Source organism: Chiloscyllium plagiosum, chromosome 36 (assembly GCF_004010195.1).
Source record: "Chiloscyllium plagiosum isolate BGI_BamShark_2017 chromosome 36, ASM401019v2, whole genome shotgun sequence".
NCBI lineage: Eukaryota > Metazoa > Chordata > Chondrichthyes > Orectolobiformes > Hemiscylliidae > Chiloscyllium > Chiloscyllium plagiosum.
In genome coordinates, this window is record NC_057745.1 from 19,945,983 (window position 1) to 19,970,838 (window position 24,856).

Below are 24,856 nucleotides of genomic sequence, written 5' to 3' on the forward strand. Positions count from 1 at the left end.
TTTTATACATTTCGTAAGTGAGATGTTTTATGCTATGCCCCATGGTGTTAGGGGGTTGGGATTTGATTTCTTAATGGTACTAAAACCCAACAGGTCTCCATTTGTATTTGAAAATATTTTTCAGAATAGTTGCATTTCATTTGGTAATTGTAAATATGCTAACATTGATTTAAAAACTATGAAAATATTATATCTGCTTTCCAAATTCCAGCTTATGTGCAAACAAACATTTATTCTGTTTCCACCAAAACATGTAATCTTGAGGAAAAAATATACTCTAAATCTTAAATAATTTTGATTACTTTTCTAAAGTGATTTAGATTCCCACGGTGTAGAAACAGGCCCTTTGGCCTAACAAGTCTTCACTGCCCCTCCAAAGAGTAACCTGTCAGACCCATTCCCCTATATTTACCCCTGAGTAATGCACCTAACACTGGGCAATTTAGCATGGCCAATTCTTCTAATAGTGTAGTCAGTGTTTCCTTGGCCAGGTTGATGTTGATGGATGTGAATAGTGATGTCACATCAAAAGAGACCATTATTTCATCCTTTTCTATCTTGGTGTCTTCGGTCTTCAGGAATTCTTGGGTGGAGTGGATGAAGTGGCATGCGTCTTATAATAAGTGTTTTAGTCTTCGGTGTAGCGCCTTGGCTAATCTGTAAGTTGGTGTTCCAGATAGTGAGACTATGGGTCTGAGGAGGGGGCTCCTGGTTTGTGAATTTTGGGTAACCCATAGAAGCATGGTGTGTTGGATCTGTTTGGTTTCATTGTTTGGAAGTCGGTCTTATTTATTTCTCCCAATTTCTGAAGTTTTTTGAGTAGGGTTGTGATTTGGGTCTCTAGTTGTGCGGTCGGGTCTATCGCCACTTGTTAGTAAGTGTTGTCATCTGCAAGCAGTGCGTTCACTTTCTCAATGTAGTCTCTTTGATTTAGAATGACTGTCAAGCTTCGTTTGTTTGCAGGTAGGATAACAATATTTTTATCTTTTAGTTCTTCTAGTGCTTTCTTTTCTTGTATGTTTCTTTCCTTTTTTCCTACTTAATGTTGGTGCACCTGTCTGTCTGATGGTTTGCTGGGTTTCTTCTACGAGTTCGTTGTCTTTCAGTGTTGTTACTAATGCTGCAAATACATCTTTTTTGTCCGCATCCTGGAAGTCATAATTTAATACTCTTACTAAGACGGCTTTTTCAGTGTCTGTTAAAGGTCGGTCAGATAAGTTTTTTATTTTTATCCATGCTTCTGTGTTGTCAGTGTTGTTATTTTGTGTAAGTTTGTCAAATTTTTTTCTGCAAGTCTAGTTTTTTCATTTTCTGTGTTTGTCGCTGTCTAGGGCTCGTTGCCCAATGTCTGTTCGTTCATAGTCTATTGCATTAGTGAGTAAAGTATTTTGGTGCAAAATTTCATGATTTTATTTAGAGTCTATTGTGGGCATTATTACTCCTTTCTCTAAGCATTCTGCAGCCATTTTGCTCTGCTATTCTTTTGGCTAGTGGGGTGTTAAGGAGAGGTTCGCATTTAAAACATTTAGGTGGTACATGTTTCCTTAGGCATTCGTGCAGGAAGTACAACTGTTCACAGGTAGCATTGGTTTGGTATTTTTGGCCCAGTTTCAGCCTGTTAGAAGAACCAAAGACATATACATCAAACACCACCAACTTCATCAGCAAGGACAATATCATCAAGCTAGTGAACCTATGCCTTATCACCCACTTCACCTTCCAACAACAAAACCTACAGACAAACTAACAGAACACCCATGGGAACTCCGATATCGGGGTTCTTAGTAGAGGCAGTAATGCAGAGATTCGAACAAACAGCTCTGCCAATCATCCAACCCAAACTTTGGATCCACTACATGGGTGACACCTTTTGTCATCACTAAACAAAACAAATTAGAGGAAACCTTCAAGTCCATCAATAATAGCCTTACTGGCACAAAATGCACTGTAGAGGAGGAAAACCACAACAAACTGCCATTCCTAGATGTCACAGTAGAGCGAACAGCTAATGGGGAACTTAAAGCCAGCATCTACAGGAAAACAACACACACTGACCAAATACTGAACTACAGAAGCAATCATCCCAACATCCACAAATGAAGTTGCATTAGAACATTACTTCAACAAGCCAACACACACTGAAGCTCAGAGGAACTATGCAGAGCAGAAGAAAATCACCTATTCAGTGTATTCAAAATGAATGCGTACCCAATGAACACAGCATGCCGGTTTCTCGGCAACAAACCTAAACAAGCAGACAAAACTCATCAAGAAACCCTAGCCACTCTCTCTCCTACGTCAAAGACATCTCAGAAATGACTGCCAGTCTTTGCCAGACCCTTTGGCATCATGGTAGCCCACAAACCCACCAACACACTAAAACAGCAGCTAATGAACTTGAAGGACCCTATACAGTAAACAAGCAAAACTAATGACATTTACAAAATACCTTGCAAGAACGTAACAAACACTACATTGACAAACCGGCAGAAAACTAGCCACCAGGGAACATGAACATCAACTAGCCACAAAAAGATATCACCCACTCTCTCTAGTATCTTTACAAAAGAAGAGGAGGGACACCACTTCGCCTGGGTCAACGCATCCATCCAAGGACAAACCAAACAGAGACACGCACAAGACTTCCTAGAAGCATGTCATACCAACCGGAACTCAATTAGCAAACATGTTGACTTGGATCCCATTACCACCCCCTGAGAAAAAGCAGAAAATGACATCACTACAGGAAATGACGTCACCAACCCAAGGAAACCTAAACACACACAAAGCGGACCATACCACCAGTGATTCACCGAAGGCTCACTGATGATGTTACCTAGTAGGTAATGAAACATCTGAAAGCAAACCTTCCAGCTCAGTGAGCCAACGTAATTCAGAAATGAGCCATTTGGCACCTCAAGCTTATTCCACCATTGATCAAGATGGGTCGCTGATCTGTTTATTTGTGTTACAAATTCCAAATCTGTCTACCCCAATGATCCTCAATTCCCCTGCCTTATAAGAAGCTATTCGCCTCTGCCTTCAATGTATTCCATAATCCTCTCTCCACGGTCTTCTGAAGCATTCTGTACCAAAGTCGCACAACCCTCGGAATATGACCCCTAATTTTAAAGCAGTGCTCCCTCATGCTGGACTCACTCACAAGAGGAAACATCCTTTTCATGTCCACCTTGTCAAGACCTTTGAGGATCTTACACATTTAAGCCACCCCTCCGTCTTCTAAACTCCAAATGAAACAAATCCAGGCTCATAAAACAACCTACTCATTCCAGATATCAATGTAGCAAAGCTCCTTTGAACTGCCTCCATGTTAACATCCTTCTTTAAACAAGGAAACCAAAACTGTGCACGATATTTGAGATGTGGTCTCACCAATGTCCTATATAATTGAAGTAAAACATTCTCATTTTTATATTCAGTTCCTCTCATAATAAAAGATAGCATCCCATTAGCCATCTTGATTGTGTGCAGTACTTGCATACTACCCTTTTGTTACTCGTGAACGAGAATACCTAAATCCCTTCACACCTGGAGTTCTGCAGTCATTCATCGTTCAAGTAGTAGTCTTTTTCGTTCTTCCTGCAAAAAGTGAAAAGTTCACATTTTCCCAGATTATACATCTGCTACATTTTGCCCACTCACTTGACCTATCTATATTTATCTGCAATTCCTTCTATTTCTTCGCAACATAATTTCCTACTTTTCTTGGTGTCGTCATGCAAATTTAGTTACAATGTATCGGCTTCTCTCATTTAAGTCATGACCTAAATTGTAAGTTGAAGCTCCTGCAGGACTCTACTTGTCACATTCTGTTAATCTGGGTGCCAATCTGTGCATACTTTGTTTTTTTTCCAGCCAGGCAATTTTCTCACCATGATAATGTTACCACCTGTACTGTGAGCTTTTATTTCTGCAATAACCTTTGGTGTGGCACTTTATGAAATGCCTTCTGGGTATCCAAGTATAATATATTTAGCAGGCTTTCCTTTATCCACACTGCATTTTACTTCTTTAAGGAATATGAATAAGTTGTTTAAACATTATTTTCCTTTGACAAAACCTTGCCAACTCTTCCTGATTACCTTGAGATTTCCTACGTGCATGGCTATCATCATTTCTAACACCTTTCTTTGATGGATGCAAAGCAAGCTGCTCTATAGTTTCCTATTTTCTATCTCCCTCCCTTACTGGATAAATGGGTTATTTTGGATACTTTCCAGTGTGATAGAACCTTTCATGAATCGAGGGAAATTTGGAAAATTAACACCAACACATCCACCGCCTCTTTGAAGACTCTAGCGTAATGTCCGTCTGGACTTGGAGACTTATCAGCCTGCAACTGCATTAATTTGCTTAGTATCATTTCCATCATCCTTGTAGTTTTGCTCCTGTCTCCCTTCTATTTCTTGATTTATGCTCATTCTTCTCTCTCCTCTGCCCAGAAGACAGAAGGGGATGAGATAGCCTGGTGGTATTAAATCTGTTCTGTTAATCCAGAAACCCAGGAAATTGGAGGGAAGGAAACTGCCATCCTTAGCTGGTATGGCCTATATGTGACTCCAGACACACAGCAATGAGGTTGACCCTTAACTGCCCCCTGGGCAATTAGAGATGGGAAATAAATGCTGGCCTAGTTAAAGACACCCACATCCTGTGAATGAATGATAATGGGAAAAAAAAGCAAAATATTTATTTCATTTGTCTATTATCGACTATTTTGTTGTGCATTTTCATTCTGTAGAGGATCAACACTTCTGACCCATTGAGCTAGCTGTGACATTGGATAATATCATAGCTGATCTGACTGTGGGCTCAACACCACTGTCTTGTCTGTCCTTCGTAATTCTCAACTTCCTTGTTGATGAAAAATCTGTGCAACTCAGTCATGAATATGTTCCGTGACATCCTCCACTGCTGTCTGGGATAGAGAATTCCAAAGATAGTTTCTTCCTCATCTCTTTCTAAAGGCAAGCCCCTTAATTTTATAATATGCCCCTCTAGTTCTATATTAACTGCCAGGAAGGAGCCCTCTCTATCGAGCCATCTCCAATCTTTTTGTTCAACATGATCACCTCTAAACAGCAATGAGTGTAGGCTTGATCAGCTCAACCTATCCTTGTAAGATCACAGCTGTATCCCAGAAATCAAACTAATGAGCATTTTTTGACCTGATCTTCCTAAGTACCAACATCACAACTCTACACAGTAATCCAGGCATGGCCTCACCCGTTCGCTGTACAGGATGTAGCAAGACTTCCCTACTTTTATACTTTTTTCACCCTTGCAATGAAGGCTAACATTCCATTTGGCTTCCAAATTACATGCTGTGCTGCATGCCAACTTTTGTGGTTGCCTTATCTCTCTCTCTATTGCAGCACACTGCAATTTTTGTCCATTTAAATATAAAACATTAAACCTTTCACATATGTAACCACTACCACTGAGAAAGATAAGGGCAGCAGATGCGTGGGACAACCATCACCTGCATGTTCCCTCCAGGCCACTCACCATCCTGACTTGAAAATATATCACTATTCCTTCACTGTGTCACAATTCTCAAACTCCATTCTAATTGCACTGTGTGCATACCTACTCCCATGGATTGCAAAAGCTCAGAAAGGTGACTCACTATTACTTTCTCAAGGACAATGAGTGATGGCAATAAACATTGGCCTAGTCAATGGTGCATCCACTATGTGAACAAATATTAAAATAAAATCTGCCCTTTTATTCTTCCTGCCAAAGTGAATACTTTGGATTTTCGACGTTATTTCTACGTTATACTCCGTGTGCTTTTTTTTTTGCCTATTGATTTAATCTACTTTTCATAGATTCTTTGTATCCTCCTCAACTTAATTTCCCATCTATCTTTGTACATTCAAGTTAACCTTAGCACTGTCTGTCCCTTCTTCCAAGTCATAAATTTAGTTTGTAAATATTGGAAGCATCAGCCTGTGGCATTCTATTAATTAGTTAGTCAATCTGATAATCCATTTATTATATGTGTCTTTCCTGTTAGTTAAGCAATATTCTAACCATGCCAATATATAAACCCCCAACATCATGAATCTTGTGCAGTACCCTTTATGTGAAACTTTGAATGCCCTTTGGAAATCCACGTAGATTACACCTGTTGGTTCCCCTTTATTCACCCTGCTTGATACATCCTAAAGAGATTGAAAATAAATTTGTGAAATACCTTATAATGGATTGTAGCATTCTCTGAATGACAGCCATAGGGCAAACTGGAATATAGTTTTGTGCTTCTTTCTCCTTCCTTTCTTGAATAATGTTAAATTTGTGGCTTTCCAATCCCTCGGACCTTTCCTGAATGTCGGTATTTTTAAAGAAAATTGAAACCAATATCTCTGCACCCATTTTCAGTCTTTATATTCTCCTTCATTATTTTTTGAGTCACCCTTTTCTGGTAACTAAATATTTGTCCGTCGTCTTGGCTACCACTAATATTTGTTAAAAGTCACAACACCAAGTTATTGTCCAACAGGTTTATTTGGAAGCACTAGCTTTCAGAGTGCTGCTCCTTCATCAGATTGCTGTGGACCACATTCTGCGTCTTATGCTCCACAACCACCTGATGAAGAAGCAGTGCTCCAAAAGCTAGTGCTTCCAAATATAACCTGGTGTCGTGATTTTTTTTTAACTTTGTATACCCCAGTCCAACACTGGCACCTCCAAATCATGACTAATATTTGTAGCAGTGTACAGTATTTTTTTTTCAATTTGATGCCATCCTTACATAGTTTAACCAAGGATAGTGCATCCTACTAATAAGACCTTACTTTCTCAGTGGAATATCTTTGAGAAGTGTGAAATAGCTCCTTAAGCATCTGCTGTTGCTTATCTTTCTTTTTAATCTATTTTTCCATTTTGTTTCAGTCAACTCTGTCTTCTTACTCTTGTAATTACCTTTATTTAAGTTTAAGGCACTAGTTTAAGAAATACAGTTTTCATCCTCATATTGAATGTGAAATTCTATGTTGTTAAGAACACACTCTTGTTTAGTTGATCTTTTACTATGGGATCATTAATTATGTCTCATTGGACATTAGCATTGGATACTTTGAAGCAAAGTATGTGTTTGTCTGTTTCTATAGCTTTTCTTTTTCTGGGACAGTTTGATGGCCTGTCTTTAGAGGCTGGAGCTTGAGGAGCATCTTGTTGCATCAAGTATGGTTGACCAGAACAATTTGTTGCTTTTTGCCATTAAACTTATGGCAGAGGAAATCAGAGCTGAAAATGTGTTGCTGGAAAAGCGCAGCAGGTCAGGCAGCATCCAGGGAACAGGAGAATCGACGTTTCGGGCATAAGCCCTTCTTCAGGAATGAGGAAAATCAACCTGTTTTGTCAACCATATGGCCATTAAGTCCTGAACTGGGTCTCAAATCTACAGCTTCTGGCTCAGAGACAAGAATGTTACTTAATGCACCATAACATCCAGCTGGTTAGACATTACTGGGTCTAAAATAACTTTCTTTCTTAACTTTGACAGTTCCAGAAAGTTAGTTCTAGGTATGGATTACACTCTGAGAACTTGCGCTTCAGGCTAATTTGCTTTGTCCATTCGCTGAACAGAACCTTCCTTTAATACAAGCCCTCATTATTTGTTGACTTACACTTTGACTTATGTACTTTATTTTTACTTATTTGTACCCAAACTGATTTAACAATTTGATTCTCTGAATCAATATCATTTCTTGTTTTTAAATTTTGGCTTTTATTAGTAAAGACACCTCACCTCCTTTTCCTTGCTCAATTTCTGAAATGTCAAATACACTGAAGTTTTCAGGTCCAATCTTAGATTAGATTAGATTACTTAGTGTGGAAACAGGCCCTTCGACCCAACAAGTGCACACCGACCTGCCGAAGCGCACCCACCCATACCCATTCCCCTACATTTACCCCTGTATCTAACACTACGGGCAATTTAGCATGGCCAATTCACCTAACCTGCACATTTTTAGACTGTGGGAAGAAACCGGAGCACCCGGAGGAAACCCACGCAGACACAGGGAGAATGTGCAAACTCCACACAGTCAGTCGCCTGAGGCGGGAACTGAACCCGCCTCTGGCGCTGTGCGGCAGCAGTGCTAACCACTGTGCCACCGTGCTGTCCACCAATCATGGTCACTTTGCAGGTATACATTTGAATTTTTCAAAGTGGAGGAAAGCACCTCAGAAGGCTACTTGAAATTGAAATAAAGCAATTCAAAAGGACAATCAAAAATGCATTTGAGATTAATATCAAGAAGTTTCTAAACCTAAGGTGACCAACATTTAGAATGAATTTGGGGATTTGATAATGGAAGAAAGGCAGTGGAATAATTAGAAACATTTGGAAATTGTCATGAGATAATGGAGGATGTATGAGCTAAAATAGTTCTTGACACGATCTTCATTGCACCTGTGATTCAAATCTTGGTCAGCATATTTTTTATGCTGGCCATGTGAGATGTTGGACAGATTAATCAAAGCAATGAGTAGGAAACTGAGTCCACACAAGCTTCAATACCGAGAATGAAACTATAAATTTTAAAATTAGATTAAACGTTGACTATGAGAACAGACAGTATGTTTTTTTATATGCTACATTAGCCAATTAGGATTTTCATTTTCTCATATTATAACTCTTCCTAGATTTTTGGTATTTATGAAGTGATTTTATTTTTGTAATCTGCTACCTAATAGACAGGCATGATATGAGTCCCAATGGATTTGTCAGGTTTTGGTTTGGGACTTTGGTTCTTATCTGCTTCAGATTAAGAGTTAAAATGTTGCATGGCATTTTCTAACTAATTTGGCCCACTTCCTGAAACCTGGCAGTGCCAGTGTTGGACTGGGGTGGACAAAGTTAAAAATCACACAACACCAGGTTCTTTAATATCAAAGAACAGAAACCAACACATCCCATTCTAAAAGATGAAAGACTTGATCTAAAATTGTTTAATGTATCGTCACATCTCCATGACACTGTACTCATTTGGCTATAAATTCTGTGTCATCTTATCTTATTCGCCACAACCACCTGATGAAGGAGCAGCGCTTTGAAAGCTAGTGTTTTCAACTAAACCTGTTGGACTATAACCTGGTGTTGTGTACTTTCTGAGAAACAGTTAAAACCACTTCGAGAAGTTTCACCATTGATTACTTGCATGGCAAGGTTAAAGGCGCATTTACGTTCTGTTAAATTACAACTTGGGTAGGTGTCGTATGAAAATCTCCTGTGTCCTTTCTAATGAGCATACTTTTATATTTGTCTTTTTCTAGGTTCAACCAATGCAGCATCGAATTCTTTTTGAAGTGTTTGATGAAAACCGTTTGGTGAGTATAATGAAATTGCCACTGAAGTGGATAAACCCAACTCTTATTTTTATTTGTAGCTTCTGAATACAAAGGAAGGATGTAATTTTCTCACTTTTGCATGGTATGTTCTGATTAAGGTAATAATTCTGATTGAGATGATAATTGTGTCGCAAGTTCTGTAGCCATACAGTATTTCTGAATCAATGTTTCAGATTAATTTACATCTCTAATTACCATGGTGTTTTGATTTGTTCATGGGATGAGGGCATCATTGGTTATGCCAGTGTTGATTGCTCATTGCTCGTTGTCCTGGAGAAGCTACTGGTGAGCTAGTGGTCCACCCACATGGTGTTGGGATGAGAGTTTTAGGATTTTGACCCAATGATAATGAAATAAAGGCAATATGTTTACAAGTCAAGATGGCATTTTCCTTGATGGGGACTTTGCAGGTGCTGATGTTCCCATATTTTTGCTGTCCTTCTCCTTCTTGGTGGTAGAGGTTGTGGGTTTATAAACTGCTGTTGAAGAATCCTCAGTAAGTTACTGTAATTTGTGGTACTGCTGCTACTGTGTGTGAGTGTTAGAGGGAGTGAAGATGATGGCTGGGTTCTTGAGTAGAGTTGAAGCTGCACCGATCCAAGCAAGTGGAGAGCAATCCATTAAACATGTGCCTTGTGGATGGTGGATAAAGGTTGTCTGTAACTCACTATTAACTAGCCTCTCGCCTTCCCTTGTCGTCACAATATGTATATGGCCCCTAACCAGCTTTTGTAGCCACTCTAATTATTTGGCTACTCCAGTTCAGTTTCTGGTCATTGGTAATCAACAGGATGTTGATTGTGGAGGATTCAGCAATGGTAAAGCCATTGAATGTCATGGGGCAATGATTAGATTTTCTCTTGTTAGAGATAATTATTGACTGACACTTCTGATGCATAAATATTAGTCGCCATGTATCAGACCAAGCCTGGATATGGCTCTATATAGGCACAGAATCTTTCAGTAACAAAAACAGATATTGCTGAAAAAGCTCAGCGGGTCTGGCAGCATCTGTGGAGAGAAGCCAGAGTTAACGTTTCGGGTTGAGTGACCCTTCCTTAGATTTACAGCATCCACAGTTCTTTTTATTTTTATTTTTATTTTTATTCAGAATGTTTCAGTATCTGAGGAATCACAAATTCCCACCTCTAATCTTATGATGGAGACTTATTGATGAGGAAGTTCAAGATGCTTAGTTCCTTGCAGAACTCTTGCAGTGATATACTTGAACTGAGGTGATTGACCACCATCAATCACGGCTATTTTTCTTTGTGCTAGGTATGACTCCAAGAGTGAAGATTATTTTCCCGATTCCCAATGACTTCAGTTTTATGAGGATTCTTTGATGCCACATTCGGTCAAATGCTACCTTGACATCAAGGACAGTCACCTGACCTCACCTCTGGAGTTTAGGTCTTTTGAGGGCTTGAAGAGTCTATTGTGGGACTGGAATCCTATGTAGGCCAGACTGGGTAAAGACTGCTAATTTCCTTCCCTAATGGACATTGGTGATCCAGATAGTTTTTTATTTACAACAACCAAGAATGATTACATAGTTACCATTGGATTAATTTTTAATTCAATATTTTGTTGAATTCAGATTTCATTATTTGCTATGGTAGGATTTGGACCTATAAGCCTGGGCATGGATTACAATCGGAGTGACATTACCATCATGCTTCCCAGTTATTTTCCTCCAAGCTTGAGTCATAATGGCACTTGGTCTAAAAAAAAAATGGCATGCCATAGCAATGTATGGCTTAGCATAGCATAGTTTATTTTTAAGTAAACAATGAAAATTTGTTAATTATGTTGATCCCTTTCCTGAGAATGTCCATTGGCTGTTCATTTCCTATGATAACAAGGATGTTAAAGTTCTACAGGCCTGTGACAGTCTACAGGTAAGTAGAATGCAGGATTTGACTGGTGACTGACCCTCCAGTTTTGCTTGACTTTCTGTGAGGATGCATTCAGCATCCACTTTGTTTCCTCATGATGGGAAACACTGCAAATCCACAAATTGACATTGTCAAGCATAGCAATGCATGGCAACAGAGCTGATTTTCAAATGTCCTGCTATAACATTTTTGCAAGTTTTAACTTCAACTCATTCTGTGTGACGCTGTGAGTAGTTCTAGAATAATGTAACAAAGGAGGAGGCCATTTGACCCATCATTTCTCCGCCAGTTCTTTTGAGAAGCAATCCAGTTCATCTCACTTCCCAGTATTTCCATTTAAATCCCTGTAATCATTTCTTGTTAAATATTTATCCAGTTCATTTTTAAAAACCACTATTGAATTTGTTTCCACCACCCTGTCACACGTCTGAAGTTACCAGTTATCTATTAACAATTAGAGTGCCATAAACTGCAGTTACATAGAGACATAGAAACAAAGAAAATAGGTGCAAGTGTAGGCCATTCACCCCTTCGAGCCTGCACCATCATTCAATACAATCATGGCTGATCATGCAATCTCAGCATCCCATTCCTGTCCTCTCCCACAAGGGCCACATCCAGCTCCCTCTTGAATATATCTAATGAACTAGCCCCAACAGCTTCCTGTGGGAGAGAATTCTTCTGAATGAAGGAATTCTTCTTCTTTTCAGCCCTGAATGGCTTACCCCTTATTTTTGGAGTGTGACCTCTAGTTCTGGACTTCCCCAACATCGGGAACATTCTTCCCGCATCTAGCTTGTCCAGTCCCAACAAGATTTTATATACTTCCATGAGATCCCCCTTCATTCTTCTAAATTCCAGAAAATACAAGCCTAGTCTATCCAATTCTTTCTCATATGTCAGTCCTGCCATCCTGGGAATCAGTCAGGTGAACCTTCCCTCGACTCCATCAATTGCAAGAATGTCAGTCCTCAGACTAGTTCCCAATATCTATGCTCACGTCAGCACTCCTCAAAGAGCCTCACTTTTTCAGGGTGCCCTCATTAACGTTGCTGATCTCCCCCCCCAGCACACCCAGAGCTCTTGAACAACCGTTCACCATTTCCTTCTTTTTCCTTCAGCCTGATGTTGTTCTACATTTAATTAAACAACAGTGTTTTCTTTTGGAGACTGATTCTGTGGGCTGTTTGGATCTTCTAGGAGAAAGTGAGACTGCAGATGCTGGAGATCAGAGCTGAAAATGTGTTGCTGGAAAAGCGCAGCAAGTCAGGCATTCCTGAAGAAGGGCTCATGCCCGAAAGTCGATTCTCCTGCTCCCTGGATGCTGCCTGACCTGCTGCGATTTTCCAGCAACACATTTTCGGCTCTGTGGGCTGTTTCACTACTTCCCCGGCATATATTGTTACCAGAACAAGGCTAATAAAATTGTTTCTGAATTGTGTCAATTTACAGAAACTCCAGATAGTAAGCATTTCTGCACAGACAATTCTTTTACTGTTGACATTTTTACATTTGTAGAATTTCTGTTGATATTGTAAGATAGTTGTTCAGGTGTGTGCTCCCAAAAGTTTGGGATTTAATTTGGTATATTAAGATTTTGTTTCCTTTTGAGAAGCTTGGTACTTTTCTTCAAATCAGACATTCTAGTGTTTAGAGCAGTGTATTTTGTCATTAGTAATACTGAATCTAGAATGAAGAGTGAGACTGAGAAACTGCAATGGCTGTAAATATTCCAGTTCAATGCAATGTTGAAAAAGCTGAGCTGGTGTGTAACAAAAATTCCTATGCCTTTGGCTGTCTGGAACTTTATTTAGGAAAAAAAAAAGTCCTGGAATCGAAAAGCATGATGCTAATTTTTTTTTCTACAAAGAGGGCATTGTTCTATCCAGATGCATTTTTTATGGAAATGTTTTTGCAATAAAAAAAGGAGTTTGACCATGCATTTATTTCTGTACAAAGAAACTACCTATGGCTCTGGTGCACGCTGTTTGGTTAGGTTAGCTATTTTGTTTGCTTTTTGACTAAGTGCAAATTTAAATGCTCAAAGGGCCATTTTTAGTTTTATTTGCAATTCAGAATAACTTTCTCACTTCTGTGCAGTGGTAGAAAATTTTTGTAAAAGGCATCTGTTAAAATGCCAGCAGAAAATGGTGTAGTTGTTACAGCTTTTGATTATAAGCAGTACATTTTTCCATTGTGCAGCCACTTTTAGCCCCTAAGGGCATTAAGATGGCCATTATACAGTTACCAAACACTTGCTGTTTGACTCGTGGAAAAATATTGCACCTTTTATTTCATCAATCCAGCTGAATGGTCTACTATTCCTGCGTAGCAACTTGCAAACTGTTGAGTGTTGGGTTAATAAAGTATTATGTTAAGGTTTTAACTGGAATGTGTGAAGTGGCTAGTCATCTTATGTCATGGTTCCACACACTAAAATGTCAAGTAACTTTACATCTTGCAAGGCTTGGAACGTAAAATCTGTGTGACTTCACTCAAAGGAAATTTTCTCTCGCTTGTAAAGTGTATGCAGTATCATAGCCTGAGATGTTGGTGCAGAGCTGTCATCATTGAGGAACAATTTCTGATGTGTTAAGATTGTACCTTTATTACATGATTACAAGATGAAGAGGAAAGTATTTGAAAAATGTTTCCACTTAAAAATAAATTACTTATTCAGTGCTTTTGAATCTGTGCAGCTGATCGGAAAGCCACAGGAAGAAAAGAATGTAACTCCTTTGGCACAGCCACGAGTTTCAAATGTCAGAATGTGGCATTTCTGTGTATGAAGAGAGAGGTTTTTCCCAGTTAGCTACACTGAACAGTCTTGACAAGCAGCAGCCTAGTACTAGCAGGATTTCAGTCCAATGGGAGTCTAAAAATAGTTTTGTTTTTATTTTTTTAAACAAGGATTTACTTCTTTTAAATGATTTCTTCTTTTATATGGTTGGATTTCAATGTGTTTGGTTAGAGCAGGACTGAAAATGTGAGTTCAGAACTACTGTCTGCCAAAAAAAAAATGTTCTTATCACATTGAGGAACTGATGAAGGCAAATTGTATTTGACTGTAAATGCAAAACTATGGAGTGCTCTCGTAGTTATTAACAGTCGCTTCCTGTCTATTTCTCATATCCCTGAGGTTTTAACATTGTGGGTAATACTCAGAAAGCCTTTTGATTCTGAATTATGCTGGATGTCGCTCTTTAAAATTTCCTGTAATGCAATACTATGGGGTAAAAATACGATGTTGGTTCAGTGTTGGAGAAATGTTTGAAACTCCACTGCCTAAAGCAGTGCCACATATTTAGCTTGCTTGCCGGGGACGAGATGTAATATATGAAACCGAAATGCAAGAAGATGTTGATTTTGGGTTGGATTCAGTCATTCATGCAAGTAAAGGAGATTTAATTGAAGCAAGGTTGGCTAGAATTCAAACAGTGTGCAGCAGCTGAGCTTCTTGTAAAGGTTGCTGAGTTTTCAGTGCTGTGGAAGAGCGTCTGCCTTTATTTCTCACCGTTAGAGACACTCATGGCTATTCAGACTTGCGGGAGGCATTCCTGCGATCATGATTTTTGCTGCTGGACATTTCTAACTTCCTAGGCTTAATAGCCTTGGTGCACTAATGACTGGAATGCTGCTTGTCACTTCAGCTATTTCTGCTTATCTACAGCTCCTGATGGTGACCGTATCGCATGTGGCAGTGCTTGCTATGATTGCCTTAAGCTTTCTCTGCAGATTGTGAGTTTTTAACCAGCTCAGATTCATTCCAACCTAGGACCACTTTATTGTATTTCAAAAAGGAAGAATGGCCCGTCGTTTGCGATTGCATTTTGCAACCAGGAGGAGCAACACTGACCCACTGTCTGAAACTTCGGGAGAGGGCTTGGAGAGTAACATTTGTATGACAGTTGAGACTGTACCAGTAAATGTGAGAAAGAATGTTCACCAAGTGACTACACATGAACCCATGGTGGTGCAGACAGCATCACAGGGTGAACGTATCCTACAGCGCAGTTCTTCATTGTTTATACCACAGGTTAGTAACAATGATCATCACCGCAAAAAAAGCTCCACGTTGCAAATATCACTGCAGTCCAAACAATCCAGAGGACAGTGTGAACCTAGTACTCGTACCAGCAACAATGGCAGTGAGGGTGGTTCATGCAATGCTGATATTTCTTTTGACCAAGAGCTTTTAGAATGTGTGGTGGGGTCCACCAAAGCATCGGTAAAGTTGAGGAAATCGAAGGTGCCGTTGAGACGTTGTTCATCACTGGTGATATTTCCTCAGAGTCCATGTAGCACTCCGCCAGCTACACCAACAAGCCCAGATCCTTTTACAAGTGCAAGTAACAATCCCACATTAAATAGATTCCTTCCTTGCCCCCATGAACCAAATCAAGATGAAGATCAGGCTGTGTCTAAATTCAAAGAAGCAAGCGCATGTTTTGTTGCAACAGCAGTTAATGGACTGCGTTTGTCTAACCCAATTTGTGCTTCTACTGAAATTAGAGACATTAAGTCACTTCATTGCAATGGACAGCAACCTGGCAAAAATCGAGCAATAGATTATGGTGAGGACGAAGCAGAGTCTTGGGGGAAGGTGAAGAAACTGCAAAGACCTTCAAATCACATTCTGCACTTAAATTACCAAAGAGCTCATGTATTTGGAACAGAGACCAAGGAAGGACAAATTCAGCCTGAGTCGTTCATGAAGGAGTTTAAGCAGAGTTCTTTAAATGCTGGACATACACATCATCCTAACAAGTTAATAAGGAGCACCTCTGTATGTTTACCTTCATTCAATGGTGTGATAGAAAGGGAAATTATAAATGATCAAAATAAACGTCCGATCTTTCAAAGGAGCCATTCGCTTGAAGTTCCCTGTCAGTTGGTTTCCAGTTATCACTCGAAACCTAAGCAATCAAAGGTTGGGATCCCTCATTTACAAATCCATGTAGCTCCCAGATCAGAGCAAAAGAGCTTTAATTCTGTGGAGGAAGTGACTGGAACTGTTTGGGGACATAAGTGCAAGGTAAGCTAATTCAATGAATTGGTCAGACAGGTTGCAACATTGAATTGTAAAAATTAAACTTATTTTGTAGGTCTCTCCCTGTCTCAAAGACTTTGAATTAAAATAATCAATTTATCTTATTTTCCTTCTACTTTTAGTACAAATCGTGGGTTGTTTCTTTAGAATTTAGTAACAGTTTTGTTAAACAGGGTGATTACTACTACAAAATGGCAGAAGTCCAAAAATTAAATTTCCTAGAGTTTTTAATTGTTCTAAAATTTATTATTGATGATTGCAGACAGCTGTGTCCCACTGTTGATTTACACTCTTTCTAATTAAGGACAATTTAATAATTTATTAATCTATTTAGTGATACTGCTCAGATCTGAAGGTATGGACTGTATGTCTGCGAGTCTAAAGAATATTTGAAGCATGTTGTATATTCTATAGATATCCGTAATATAAAATTGTTTTCTGGCTGAAGAATATCTTTTACAGGTGGTTGTTAATGCAGAAGAAATTTTCTTGTCCTTTAACTTCTCTGTTGGATGTTTTCATTAGCTTCCTATAAGGAAAGTGATTCAGTTTAGTACAAAACTTAGTGTTCTGGGCAAGCACTTACGTGCAAAAGATTTTTGCTCATTTGATCTGCACAATCTATTAAATGTTAATATTGAGATAATCTAAATCAAATATCACGTTTTACTGCTAATAAGTTACATTTTTGGATGAAAAGTTATTTATTCAGTAAGACACATGTGAATTTAAAATGTTTAGATTTTGCCACTTTGCAGGATAGTATACTTTGAAAGCAGATTAGCTAAATCTAACTTATAATGAGATAACTGTAACCATGTTGTCTTAACACAACATCGTAACATTAATAACATACTTTAGCTAAGAACATCACCTTTCAATTTTTTAACTTTAGACCACAGTTGAACTTGAAAATGCATATACCATTTACTCTGGTAAATTTATCTTGGCTTTCAAGGTAGCAGAAAGGAGTATCCTTTGCAAATTACCTTTAGACATGCAAATTTGTTTCCTGCTGTTTAAAATGTTAGTTGTTTCATAAATAGGTGTAGGACTAACTAATGATTTCCCTTTCAGTGCCTCAGTTGTCTCCTCTAACCTCATTAAGCTCCGTTCCATTTAAAATGCATGTTACTTACCATACTCAAAATTGTTAGAATTGGAGTAGAAGTAAAAGTCAGTTACACATGATCATGTTTTGGAGTAAAAGCAAGTCTGTATTTCCAGATGGTAGCTGTGTTAGAACTAGTTGAATCTGTTTTGATTTATTTTAATTCTCCACTTTAATTTCCACATTGATGCACTGAGTGCGCGTATGTTGACTTTGATTTGTAAGGAATTATTTGGATTGTTGAAATACACAGACAGCTAGGTTGTCCATTTGTTTCACATACTGAATTAAAGCTTGGTTGCCTAAACATAGCAGAGTGTAAACCTGATTTAAATATATTGCGCCCAGAATATTTCATCAGACTCCAGATAGTCTGGCCTGGAATACTGTTATGGAAGGTCTGAGTTCAAATATAACAACCTGATATTAGAGTAGTGGTGGTCACTGCAGCCATCTGTACACAGCAGACATGAAATTGGATCAGACCATGGTTGAGTTTTGTTGTGCTTGCAGACGTGAAAGGTCCACATGTTCCTCTTTCACTTGGGTGCTGCACTTCAGCAACAAGGTATCAGATATCCCACTGTCTATAATTAACATCTTGTTAAAGGGAACTTTTGAAATCCATGCAAAAAGATTTGACTCCTTTTTTTTGTGACAAATCTGTTGCGCTTGGATCCTATAATTGTCTGAATCCTAATTATCATTTCTATAACAATAATACTAAACTGGAGGAAAAATAAAGACTCATCCACAGCAAGGCTAGCAGTTGTCATTTCAGAAGTGGAGTGTTTAAGGATTGCCAGCAAGTTTCTGGGTTTAACCCTTGTAGATAAATTGACTGTTATCATTACCTTGCAGGGAGCAATGATACAATCCAATCACCTTCCTGTCCAAAGTAATCAAATGGTACCTTTTTACACTTACTCCCACCATGCTATGGTTTTATTTATTTTGAGTATTTCCTCCTTTTTTTTGGAATAAGATTAATTACTATATTTGAAGTAGTTTTGAATGGCATCCCTGTGCAAATTAACTGCATCAGTCAGACTACTTTTGGCTAGGCATTGGCCAATGCTGGGTTTTTGATTTTAAAACCTGTTAACTTGCCACAGAATATACTTAATAAATTATACTACCTTTTTGTGTGGTTCAGCAGTGCCATGATATTGGAGTTTGAAGTCTGCTTCTACTTCAGCCCAAGGTTTCAGGGTGATAGTTTCTTTAGTTTCGCTTCTGCTTTTTCCTGGCACACATTTAGGTCCAGTCAGGACATAGGCCACGCTGGGGTCAGGCATAATTTCTGATATGGGTAGGGAATATTCTGGGGGCATTATCCATAAAGATGCACCTGTCAAGTTATGTTCCATGCCAGCACTGCTAGAAATCGTGTGAGATGTCTGAGCCCCTCGGCAATGTCCCTCAACATTGGATATGACTGTTCAATGTCTGGATGTAAACTAGCATCTATCTTGGGGGAATGATAATAACTCCCTTAATGCTCATGCATCATCAACCCCACTATTAAAGCATTACTCTCTGTCTGGTGTCAGTCCATGTCATTTCTGTCCCTGAGCTCCAAAGAATATGATTGAAATGACAGAACTTGACCCACTGACACTAGCATTCCTCTGTGAAGAGAAAGAGTCAAGAACCATTTGCAGGGTTTCCTTCATGATTATATTTAATCCTGATTTTAATCATTAAGAACACACTCCATTACCCAGTCAACTTTCTGAGATGTTTGATTTATAAGGAGAGGCTGGGCAGGCTGGGACTTATTTTCTCTGGAGTGTAGGAGCTTGAGAGGTGACCTGATGTTCTAAAATAATGAGAGGTTTAGTTAAGATGAATTTGGGTGCCATTTCCCTAGGGTGGGGGAATTCAAGACTAAGAGGCATATTTTTAAGATGAGAGGAGAAAGATTTTAAAAAGTGAAGGGCCTTTTTTATTTACAGGTTGATTTGTGTGTGTGAACTGCCTGAGAAAGTGGTGGATATGGGTATAGTTACAATATTTTGAAGACATTTAGGTAAATACATGAATATCATGTTTGGAGGGATATGGGCCAAGCTCAGACAGGTGAGACTGGTCAGCATGGACTGGTTGGGCTGAATGGTCTGTCCCCATGCTTTATATCATTATGACGACTTTTTGTTCCAGTTGTTTCACTGTGTGGGTAACCTTTTGTTTTGGTAACCTTTTGAGTTCAATGGATTTCTGACTGCACTTTTTTGTTACTGATGACTCTTAGCAACACCATGGCAACGTGTGAGAATGAATACACACCATGCACAGATGCTGTATTCCATTTCATTTCCATATAAGGGAACTTAATTTCTAAGTCGAATCAATCCTTGGCTTCTAATTGTAATACGTTCAATTTCTAACACTTTATCGACCAACTTATTTTTTGTTCAATTGAACTATATCATTTGATTGGGAATCGGTTTAGCTCAGTTGGCTGGATTGTTGGCTTATAGAGCAGTGTGATGCCAACAGCAGTCCTTCACCGGTTTGAGGTTACCATGAAGGATTCTCCTTCTCAATCTCTTCCCTCACCTAAGGTCTGCTGGCCCTCAGGTTAAATCACTGCCAGTCACTTCTCTCTAATGAGAGAGCAGTCCCAATGGTCTGGTAAGACTATGGCGACACAACACATAACACACCATTTGATTAGTGAACTAAGCTTTCTATGCAGATTAACAAAACTCTTTCATTCTATCTAAACAATTCATTCTACAAGATCCTGCTGTCTTCAGCTCATCATCAATGACCATCTGTCCAGTAGAAGGTCAGAAGTGGAAATGATTCGCAATGCTCAACGCCATTTGTGACTCCTAGACACTGAACCATTCTGTGTCCCTATGGAGCAAGACCTAGACAACTTAAAAGCATGTGTAATAAGTAGCAAGTAACAATTGAACCGTAAGTACCAGACAGAGCATTTCCAACAAGGAAGAATGTAATTATCACTCCTTGACATTCAATGATATTACCATCATTGAATCTCCCATCATCGACATCCTGGAGGTTACCATTGAGCAGAAACTTTATTGGACCAGTCATAAAAATATGGTGACAGCAAGAGTTACTAAGAAGCTAGGAATTCTGTGATGGGTAACTCATAAAGCCTGTCCACCATCTGTACGCCACAAGTCAGCAGTGCGATGGAATTCTCCCCACTTGACTGGATGAGTTGAGCTCCAACATTACCCAAACGCAACACTGGGTTAATTTGTGCTTCTGACATTATACTCACCCATTTGCATGTGTGGGACTGAGCATTTAATAAGGAGCTTTTAAAAAAAACGCAACCTTATAAATCGCTGCGTGATTTTGATTTTAAGCAATCACTTGACAGACTGAAGCACTGTGAGTAGTTGACATGCACTTACAATCTTACACCAAGCAATTGAATACAATAGGCAGTATCCAGTACTAAACAGTCCACTTGGTAGACACCCCATTCACTTCTCATTTTTGCAGAAGACATGCTACTATCTTTCTTCTAGTCTGAAATACATCATTCCTTCTGACTATATAACTGAGCAACACTTTAAGACTTGTGAGAGATGTAATATTTATTTTAGGGTGACATCAAATCTTTTCCAAATCACTTACTGAGGATACTAGCTATGCACCTCCAGCCCATCTGTGTTTTGAACCCATTTTCTAGGGCACAAGTCCTACAGGGAGTTGTGTGTGTTGCTGGAAAAGCACAGCAGGTGAGGCAGCAACCGAGGAGCAGAATTGACTTTTTGGGCATAAGCCCTTCATCAGGATTCCTAATGAAGGACTTATGCCCAAAACGTCAATTCTCATGCTGCTCGGATGTTACCTGACCTGCTGTGCTTTTCCAGCAACACATTCACGACTCTGATCTCCAGCATTTGCAGTCCTCACTTTCTGCTATGTCCTACAAGAATACTGATGATGTGCTGTATGTTTAAGTCTGTCACTGCTGCCGATGTAGCAACTGAGTAGACTGCAATTTAGGCAAGGAACAATGCTGGCTGTATAAGATGTGAGATTTTCTATTGGTTATGAAGTGCTGTGAGGACAGTTTGTGGTTCACCAGGTAGAATAGAAATAAAGAAGACCATGGAAATATTTTAACAAAATAAATGCAAGGTTAACTTTTGACGATCACTGGTCAAAAGCATAAATTCTACAAGTGTCTTTCAGGCAATATTAACCATGTTAATTCAGGCTGGTTGCAATGAGATGCACTTTAAGCATCAACACAAGTGCCTGCATTTTCCAGTAACAGGAATAATTTAATTTTACTGAATTACCATTGCAAAGGGTTCAATATAGTTTATATATTGCTTGATTTATATGCATTCGCACTTTCTGTTAATGAATATTTAAATGAGCATTATTAAATTGTTACTGAGCTAGTAGTTTATTAATTTAAAAGGAATTAATGGTCTACAAAGAATATTTAGTAAACAAAGCAGTAATGTAGTGATCCCAGTTACCACATAATTATGTGGTCACCTATTAAGTTGTTTGGTGCCACAGCTGTTTGGAAGTTTTCACGAAGAAAAGCTATGCTATTCTAATTTAAAGCTGCTCATTATGTGGATTTTCCTTCTCTTTCTGATTTATTTATATGCAAGATTATCATTACTGAAATTGCACATTAAATTTGTGGTAAAACTGCCATTTCAAATTAACTGATTTATTGGAAAATCGCACAAGGCTGAAATAGATGGGCAATTAGTTAATTTGAGGAAAAATTTGTAATGAAAATGTTACAAACCCAGCCAACAGAAAGCACTTTGAGACCAGAGAATATTTTCTTCCCTTCCAATAGCAATTGGAATTTATTTGAATCCAAGTTAATTGGGATTATTTTTGAATGCTGTTTCTTTGAGCTGCTTTTTTTAATCCTATCAAGTTATGCATTTTTTTCATTTTAAAAATGTCAGGTACATTAATAGTTTAGTATCTTGAATAAAGGAAAAGTGTGCACCTTAATTTTGATTCTCCATTTTGACTCTTCTGACTTATTTGCTACTTCAGCAGTTGATGTTCGCCTGTAAAAGAAACAAATGTTTTTATGGAGCTTGAAACGTGACTAAGGGAATTATTTTTGTTGCTAGTATTGCACATTACTATAAACAGCTCACCAAAACCTTTTACTTAAAAAAAAAAAAAATTGTTTATTGTTGAGATACCTTTGCCACCAAAGGGGAATGAGTTAAGTCCGTGCAGCCCTGGGTCCATGTCAAATACGCAAAGGAGTCTTTGCAGCTTGATTCTAAAAACTGGCCAGATCCTCTCCTCTTGCGGCTTTTCAGGCATTTAAGGAATATTGATTTCTTAGATATCTGGGCTTTTTTGAAAAAGTCTATTCCCTTTTTCTTTTTGGTTATGTTAGTTGAGATTGTGATTTTATTTTCCCCAGTAAAAATTGTGTTAATGGAGTTGCAGTCTCATGTTTGGTAACAGCTGAACTCACATCTGATCAAACAAATAATTGCGTTCCATGCAAACAAGTGCTGTTTGCTGTCTCCATTCAAAATACCTCTTGAAGAGTTGCATTTTATTCACTTGTCTCTTCATTGTAAAGGAGAATCCGTGGAATCTATTTTATTTCACAACTATCGTTCTGTATGAGACGACTTTTCTAAATGATTTGTTTCAGGATAGTGCACGACGATCTTGTGAGGAAAACCATTTTCATCCAGAGGGTGGTGGGAATCTGGAGCTCACTGCCTGTAAGAACGGTAGAGGCAGAAACCCTCATAACATTTAAGTAGTAATATGCATGTGCAATGCTAACGGCATACAAGGCTATGGGCCAAGTGCTGAAAAATGGGATTGGAATCGTTAGGTGATTGTATTTGACTGACGCAGGTGAGATGAGCTGAAGCCCCTTTTTTTGGTTAGCTGTAGATCTCCGTGACTTTCTGACCTCTTGGGGTTGTCTGTGAAATGATTTATGTAGTTTCAGTGTAAATTATTTTTAATTAGTGACGAGATGAATAATGGGTCAGGTACAAAGTTAATCTTAGAGTACTTGCATGTAGTTCTGATTCCGTATTATGAAGAGGATACAGAGGTACTGGAGAAGATGCAGAAAAGATTTAAACGGATGATACCAGATATACGTCAGGAAAGACTTGACAGGCTAGCTCCCTTTCCTTTGGAAAACAGGAAGAGGACTGACCTAATAGAGGACTTTAAAATTAAGGAAGACTTTAATTGAGTTGATAGTTGATTGATCGTTCCTCTTCAGGCCAAGAGCATAACTGAAGGATTTTGTGTGTATATAGCCACACACGTGATGGGACTGGAATCGAGGGTTCCACTGATAGCTTTTGATAAGGAAAGATGCAAAGAGGCTCAAGAGTAACATAAATGGACTAGTTGGGTCAAAAGGTCTGTTTCTGTGCCAAGCATCTAATAAATGTCATCCTAATGTGTGTAATAATAATGTGTAAAAGGACTGGAAGATCACAATATCATTGAGGCGGTTATATCAAAATGCAGCAAGACCTGGTCAGCCCCAGATTGGGACTAACAAATGGCAAGTAACATTTGGGCCATTTAAGTGCCAAGCAATAATCACCTCCAGCAAGAGAATCTTAACTGTCACTCCTTGATATTCAGTGGCATTATCATCACTGGATTCTCAATGATCAACTTCCTGAAAGTTACCATTCAATGGTTTGCACTGCTGCCTCACAGCACCAGGGTCCCAGGTTCGATTCCGGCCTTGGGTAACTGACTGTGTGGAGTTTGCACATTCTCCCCATGTCTACGCGGATTTCCTCTGGGTGCTCTGGTTTCCTCCCACAGTCCAGAGATGTGCAGGTCAGGTGAATTGGCCATTCTAAATTGCCCATCGTATCAGGGGTGAATATAGCATAGGGGAATGGGTCTGGGTGGGTTACTCTTCGGAGGGTTTGTGTGGACTTGTTGGGCTGAAGGGCCTGTTTCCATACTGTAGGGAATCTAATTCCATCTGAACTGTACCAGTTATATACATACTGTGGCTGCAACAGTAAGTCAAAGTTTAGGAATCTTACAGCATGTAGTTTGCGCCTTGACCCCTCAAAGCCTGTTCACTATCTACAAGGCACAAGTTGGGAATGTGATGGAATACTCCCACTTGCCTTGATGGGTGCAGCTCCAACAACACTCAAGAAGTTTGACCTCATCCAGGACAAAGCAGCCCACTTTCCTGGCATGTCATCCACCCCCTCCACCACTGATACTCAGTAGCAGCAGCATGTACCATTTGCATGATGCATTGCAGAAATACACCAGGGCTGCTGAGACAGCATCTTCTAACCCACAGCCTGTTACAATCTAGAAGGTCAAGGGCAGCAGATATATGGGAACTCCATCACCTGCAAGTTCCCTTCCAAGCCTCTCCCCTTCCTGACTGGGAAGTATATT

General features: G+C 39.1%; 1 protein-coding gene across 4 annotated transcripts in view; it reads left to right on the forward strand.

The window, feature by feature from the left end:
* Positions 1-24,856, forward strand: part of nedd4a (NEDD4 E3 ubiquitin protein ligase a) — a 149,975-nt gene that overhangs the window by 49,247 nt on the left and 75,872 nt on the right. For 2 of the 4 annotated variants that reach the window (XM_043677486.1, XM_043677487.1), the window contains exon 5: positions 9,307-9,360. In XM_043677486.1, coding sequence (XP_043533421.1) covers positions 9,307-9,360 — 54 coding nt within the window. Of the gene's footprint in view, positions 1-9,306; positions 9,361-14,445; positions 16,315-24,856 lie in introns of those variants that run through there. The other 2 variants (XM_043677484.1, XM_043677485.1) reach the window with 2 other exon arrangements.